This window comes from Micropterus dolomieu, unplaced genomic scaffold (assembly GCF_021292245.1).
Source record: "Micropterus dolomieu isolate WLL.071019.BEF.003 ecotype Adirondacks unplaced genomic scaffold, ASM2129224v1 scaffold_14, whole genome shotgun sequence".
Taxonomy (NCBI): domain Eukaryota; kingdom Metazoa; phylum Chordata; class Actinopteri; order Centrarchiformes; family Centrarchidae; genus Micropterus; species Micropterus dolomieu.
The window spans coordinates 1-6,710 of NW_025744020.1; the positions used below are offsets into that span (position 1 = coordinate 1).

Here is a 6,710-nt window from a genome sequence, read left to right on the forward strand (position 1 = left end):
AAATTATTAAAATAATTTAAATGACAAGCAGCAAATCTTTACATTTGTGAAGCTGGAACTATGAAATATTTTTGCATGTAAAATCACTTAAATGGTTAAAATAGTTGCAAAGTAATTTTTCTGTCAACCGACATATGACATTCATACCAAAACATCATCAAGTATCTTTATCTGTTAAATATGGAGTTAGTGGCTGGTACTCAAAGACTAGGGGCTCGGGCAACCGCTTGGACACGGATCATGATCTAATAGCGAAATCACTATTCTTCTGTTTAGGTAATTTTTTCTAGTTGTTTTTATTTCACACTTTGGCAATGTAAACGTCTGTTTCCCCTTATCAATAAGGCCCCATTTGAAATGAATTGACATGAAATACCTTATTTAATTTATGACATTTGTTATGTGAAACTGCTCCACTGCCTTTTTTCTGTCCAGGTTAACACTTTATTCAATAAAGGTTTTTTAATTTTTAAATTGAAACTCAAAGTTAAGGACTTGATTTGGGACTTGTCTGTCTCGACTTGAGACATGACCTGGTCCCACCTCTGCTATAAGGCAAAGGCAAGTTTATTTGTATAGCACATTTCAACAACAAGGTAATTCAAAGTGCTTTACATAAAACATAAAAGCAACAGGGAAATATAAAACAGTTTAAAAAGTTAAATAGAAAATAAAAACAGGCAGGTCTTCCACTTTTGCTTATTTTACTCCTTTGATTCCCCATCTCCCACCCTATACCCCTTTTTTTCACACTTAGGGACTTTAACCCTTTAACTTTTAGGGACTCTAACTCTAAGAGGACTCTAACCCTTTAACTTTTAGTGACTCTAACTCTAAGAGGACTCTAACTCTAAGAGGACTCTAACCCTTTCACTTTTAGTGACTCTAACTCTAAGAGGACTCTAACCCTTTAACTTTTAGGGACTCTAACTCTAAGGGGACTCTAACTCTAAGAGGACTCTAACCCTTTAACGCTTAGTGACTCTAACTCTAAGAGGACTCTAACTCTAAGAGGACTCTAACCCTTTAACGCTTAGTGACTCTAACTCTAAGAGGACTCTAACCCTTTAACGCTTAGTGACTCTAACTCTAAGAGGACTCTAACCCTTTAACGCTTAGTGACTCTAACTCTAAGAGGACTCTAACCCTTTAACTTTTAGTGACTCTAACTCTAAGGGGACTCTAACCCTTATTCTTTAGATACAGTCGTCTCTGTAAATCCAAATTGTCCACGCTACAAACTCTGGTAAAAGCGGTTAACAGCGGGCCCTGTCAACAAGTTAACATTGGACAAAACAGGGACTCTAATCCTTGTAATTCTACTCAGCTCCGTTAACTGACGATCAGCCGTGTGCGATGGTAGAATCAAAAGAGCACTCTAAGCTTTTTAAATAGTGTTAATATCTAAAAACTAAGACAAAGAAAACAGTACAGTAAAAGTTACAGTGCAGTGTAAGTTATCAATCTACTAGTTAAAGGTAGTGGTAAAAAGAAAAGTCTGCAGTCTTTTTTAAATAACTGACAGTTTTATCAGACCTGCGGAGCATAAAAACTAAAACGCTGTTTCTCCTCGTTTAGTTTTGACTCTGGGGACAGAAAGCAGATCTGATCCCAGACGACCCGAGAGGTCTGGATGATTCATAACGAAGCAGAAGATCAGAAATGTATTTTGGCCGTAAACCGTTCAGTGCTTTATAAACCAACAGCAGGATATCTGCATAATGAATTCCAAATCGTCCTATTCAACAGCCGATCTGAGATCACAATGATTATTATTGTTGTTTAATTTAATTTTACTGTTTATATGTGACTTTCTGCTTTGGCAACATGTTTGAACTAAAACGTCTTGCCAATAAAGCTAGGATTTATTTGTTTGTTTGTTTGTTTTGCTTATGTTTATTTGTTTATCTATTTATTTATTTATTTTTGATGATATAATTTAGTCCCAGCGAAGTAGTTCATAGTTCATGCTGCATCCTCCGGTACAGTAGATGTGCACCTTTAAAAGTAATGGTTGCAATCTGCCAGACAACAAAGAAGAAGAAGAGGAGCGTGTTTCTCACCTCCGGTGCAGCAGGAGGCGGTGTCTGCTGATGGCAAGTATCTCGGCCACCATTTTGCACAAGAAGAAACAACGAACACATCCGTGAATGTGGTAGCAGGACTTTATTTTATGAAGTGGCGCACGGGCTACAGATACTTTTCAGCGTCCCCCCCGCTTGCGTCTCTGCGGAGATGAGCTCACGCTGAACAGCTGGAGCACGTGCAGCCACGTTAAAGCTAAATGAGGAGCTATGGATCAAACGTTCAGCCACTGGAAGAAGCAGAGTCTGAACAAGCTGGACCTGAGTAAGAAGGGCAGTGTGGATGAAGACATTGAACATGTAGTGTCTCTGCTCAACAGCTGCGAGGAGTACTTCACCACCAGCTCCTGCTCTGGGAGAATCCTCCTCATCGATGGGGTGAGGAGCGCAGACACTGGGGACATGTCTCCAACACTTTTATGTTAAGTTTCCTGAAAGATAACAACATGAAATGATTTGAGAAAGCAGAAAGCTTCATTTGCACAATAAGAAAACATGCTATGTAAATAAAGGGAAACCAAATGTGCGTTGTCTAAAAAATAAAAAGTCCCTTAAGGTATAAAAACAAACAAGCTGCTGATTATTTCATTATATTCCTTTATATTTTGAATAGTCACCTGCCACCTGGATTTTGTGTGCGCCTTAATAAAAATAAAGACATTTACAGAATAACTTGGTGCATGAAGCTGAAGTTAGCTTCTGATTCAGCAGGTCCACTGTGCCAAGAGCTGGCAAATCTGGATTTTTTTGGATCTGGATCCAGATTATTTCAGAAAATTTCTTTAAAACAGGGGTCCACATTTGTTTAACATTTATTAATGTATGTTGCATTTAGAGCACATTAAACCGGGTCCAGACCAAAAAGCACTATAACCAGAGCTGTCAAATCTGGACTAGATTATTTCAGAGAGGATAAAGTTTTTTTAAAACACAGTGTCAGATTTGCGAAACCTTTTATTTTATTTGTGAAAATGAAAAAAAGGGCGACGTATATGTATTTTTTTGTTTGTTTGTTTTTTACAGGTAGACCAAATAAATCCCAGTTTGTGTTTTCATTTTCAAGGTGTCACAAATCTGAAACTATGTTTTAAAGAAACTTTATCCTCTGACAACTCTACAGGCATAGTGGTTTTTGATCTGGACCTGAGTTTCCCTTAACTTTCCCCTTGGCTGCCGGATCAGAAGCTAACTTCAGCGTCGTCCAGCAGCAGTCGTCTAGTGTGTCGGTGTTGGTCTGGTTTTTTAAATCCCACCTGAGTTCCCCATCTGTTTTTTTTTTTTTTCCCTTCTAGGCTCCAGAGAGCAGTCGTGTCCAAAAACAAAATTGTGTTTGGCTGTTTGTCTCACACCAGAAGTGCACATCTGATGACCTGGTGAGACATGGATGGACTCATGCACTTGTGATATTTCCTCTAATAATATTCATTTAATAGTACTAAGGGTACAATGTGTTTGTTCTTCAGACGTCTGCTCTAGCCAGGTCCAGTGGAGATGCAGTGTTGAAGTTTGAGCCCTTTGTGCTCCATGTTCAGTGTAGGCGCCTGGATGATGCTCAGCTGATGGTGAGAGGGACAGTTTATTTATTTATATATATTACTGTTGAACAATTACAGTGTTGTTGATTTAACTCCTCTGTGAATAGTCCAGAAGACGACATAAGTATGTAGGCTCTGCACTGCCGGGGGGAATGAAGGTCTAAGCTGCTCTTTCACTGGTTTCTTCTCCAGCACTCAGTGGCTATCAACTCAGGATTCAGGAACTCAGGTCTCACTGTCAGCAAGACGGGGAAAATCATCACGGTAGGTTTTGTGACATGAACGCCATTTCCAGGATTGTGCAGAAAACTATTTGTTTGCCGTTACTCTACTAGTACTATCACAATCCGTTAAATAATCCATGCAGTAGAAACAGCCCTTTGCTTTGCGGCATGTGTTGCTTACATACCGCCTAAAAGCTGTGATTTTGTCCCTCTAGGCTGTCCGTAGTACCCACGGCCTGGAGGTTCCTCTCAGCCACGAAGGAAAGCTCCTGGTGGAACATGAGTACATCCATTTTCTAACTCAGATAGCCAATCAGAAGATGGAGGAGAACCTTAGACGGATCCACAGGTCAGTCGGCTGTTTGGCTCTCTGATTGGTAAAACAAATAATGTAGTTAGCAAGCTAGTGACATGAATTAAATCCATGTTACTTTACGTTATGAGCTGTAACGTTTCTCTTTGTCAAGAATTGTTATTGGTGTTTAGAGCAGCAATTATACACAACGGTCCTGTTTACACTCCTAACTTTACAGAAATGATGCACCAGACAATTTCTAAATGGGAAACAATTTTTTTTGTTAAAATAGGGGAGGACCCATTGAGATAAAATCTCTTTTTCAAGGGCGTCTACCCCAAGAAAGGCAGCAGGACAGCAAGTCTGACAGTACAGAAATAAAACTACTACAATACAATCAGAACATCTTTCATTTTACCCTTACACATGTGCAGACCAACAGCACACTATAAAAACCAGTACATTAAGACGCCTCCATGCAGATAAAATACATTGATCGAATGCCTGCTAATTTAAAAAAATGTACATATTTAAAAACTTCCATAATCAGAGATTTGAACTTCGCAAAAGGCACCAACACCTCCAACCGGAGGCTCCTCTGCAAGGAGTTCCAAGTAGATGGTGCACAGCATGAGAGCTTTTAAAAGCAGTACCCTGCTGGACCGGGTACGATGAGTACTGATCGCAGAGCTAATGAGGCTACTAATGTAATTTGGTCATTTGCATAAGAGTGGAAAATCTCCTTTATGTGTGAGGTCGGGGCTAAATAGCACTAGACTCCTTTAAAAAATCCCAGCGTTTTACGAGTTTATAAATGTTGTGAAATGCTGTCGACTACAAAATCTTTATCATTCCCCTCTTGTAAATTCGGCTATAATGTAATACATGAAGTTATTTGTTTGTATGAAAAATATTGTGCGTGTTGCAGTATACTGGCAGTAAGCTACTCACTAGAAATACGATATGTCTTGTTAACAGCAGATTAGCTGCACAGATGAGTACAGGGGAACTTTCTGTTGTTGCAGCAGAAACGTTCATTAAAATATGTACTGCCTCAATCAACCTCTTGTTTAATTTAGAAAGCTGATAGCTAAAGAAGAATCATTGAGTAAATTGTGCGTTTCATAATCCAAATATTTGATTATTTGTTTCATTAATCCAAAAGATTAATCAATTTATCAAGTGCAACACTGCTAACAATAGCTACATATAAAAAAAAGTTAATCAGAATTCAATTCAAACATGCAGATGTAAGCCCAGCGGCAGGGAGCTTAGATTTCTATATATTTATTATTTATTTTCATCTCCAGGTTCTACCAGAATCTGCAATCGGCCCTGCCTACAGAGAAACTACAAAAACTACAAATTCCAGATCCCCCCGTCTCACAGGAACTACAAGATCCGCCTGATAGACTGGAGACGGAAAAGGCAGAAGAAGAAAAGAAGGACAAGGGCAGAACAAGTGTGTATAAACGTAGACGGAAGAGGGAACAACACCGTCAGACTGACTGTTACCATGGTGATGGGCCGAGCAGTCAGCCAGAGCCGGACGACTGTCTGGATCTGTTCTCTGCAAACATGGACACGAGTACTGTGCAGTAAAATAATATAAGACATTTTATACATCAGTAAAAAAACTTAGCTTTCCATGATTTCAGAAATCAAACTGCCGTATTTCTTGTTTTAATCACTCTAATTACAGATTACAAGCTATCGCAGCAAAAACTAGGGCAAACAGAAATGTCCTGCCTCCGTAGTATAAAACCGTTTTGTTGGCATTCAAAAAAAAACTAACCGTTATAACCTAATACCATATTACAAATGAGACCTTAGCAAAAAAATGTATATATGCAATACTTGATTCCACACCATTAATCAAACGTTTCTAACCATGTTGTCCGCCATATTTCTTCATGTATGATGTCAACAATTCGGCAACCCGTGTACCAAAACTTACTCAGACTTTACAAGTTGTTTTTCCGGCTTTAGGGGGCGTTCATGTGAATTTTCCAATTATGCCAACAGCACATGAATGCACCATGTAACTCATAGGTGTGCTAACAACTTACTGCAGTTAATCTTTGTTAAAATTGTAAGATGCATACATTTGATATATCATATTTTTACTTACATGTACATAAATGTGGTCAGTATTTCTGTTAACTTGTATTTGAACTAGTGGTTTCAATTACTTTTTGAGTAAGTGTTTTGTAATTGGTTGTTGACAGAGATGAAAAAACAAGATACTTTAAACGTATGGCTGGACCGCTTATGAAACCCTTTTTGCTCGGTTTAACACAACCCTGCCCTCTTCAGCTCCGTTTGAGAGACTCCTCTAATCTGTGCAGGAATAATATTCGACATACGAGGCTGTTAAAACCAGAAATATTTTGAAAGTTTGTTGCTATTAAAAACAGCTAAATAGACTATAAATTGGAGTTGTTGGGTGTCAACAGCCATGTCTTTGAATTGGACAGAGAGCAAGTTTCTACAAATGGTAAAAGACTATTTTCAGTATTTTTGTTATTGTTGTTTTTACAGTTTTGCTTAGTTACAGAAGCATTCAACGTTG

At 38.5% G+C, this 6,710-nt stretch overlaps 1 protein-coding gene across 1 annotated transcript; it reads left to right on the forward strand.

Annotated features, from left to right (window-relative positions):
* The first annotated feature begins 2,079 nt into the window (after positions 1-2,079).
* tyw3 (tRNA-yW synthesizing protein 3 homolog (S. cerevisiae)) lies at positions 2,080-6,571 on the forward strand. Its single transcript, XM_046043116.1, has 6 exons — positions 2,080-2,462; positions 3,377-3,457; positions 3,548-3,646; positions 3,812-3,883; positions 4,059-4,192; positions 5,449-6,571. The coding sequence occupies exons 1-6, from the start codon at positions 2,295-2,297 to the stop codon at positions 5,738-5,740; spliced, it is 846 nt and encodes a 281-aa protein (XP_045899072.1). The 5' UTR covers positions 2,080-2,294; the 3' UTR covers positions 5,741-6,571.
* Positions 6,572-6,710: the final 139 nt, after the last annotated feature.

What these genes read in the sequence shown, in the direction of transcription:
- tyw3 (XM_046043116.1), top strand. Translation starts at nt 2,295, where the DNA reads ATGGATCAAACGTTCAGCCACTGGAAGAAGCAGAGTCTGAACAAGCTG. An exon ending in GAATCCTCCTCATCGATGGG is followed by an intron (nt 2,463 to 3,376) that starts GTGAGGAGCGCA and finishes TTTCCCTTCTAG; the next exon opens with GCTCCAGAGAGCAGTCGTGT. An exon ending in TGGATGATGCTCAGCTGATG is followed by an intron (nt 3,647 to 3,811) that starts GTGAGAGGGACA and finishes TTTCTTCTCCAG; the next exon opens with CACTCAGTGGCTATCAACTC.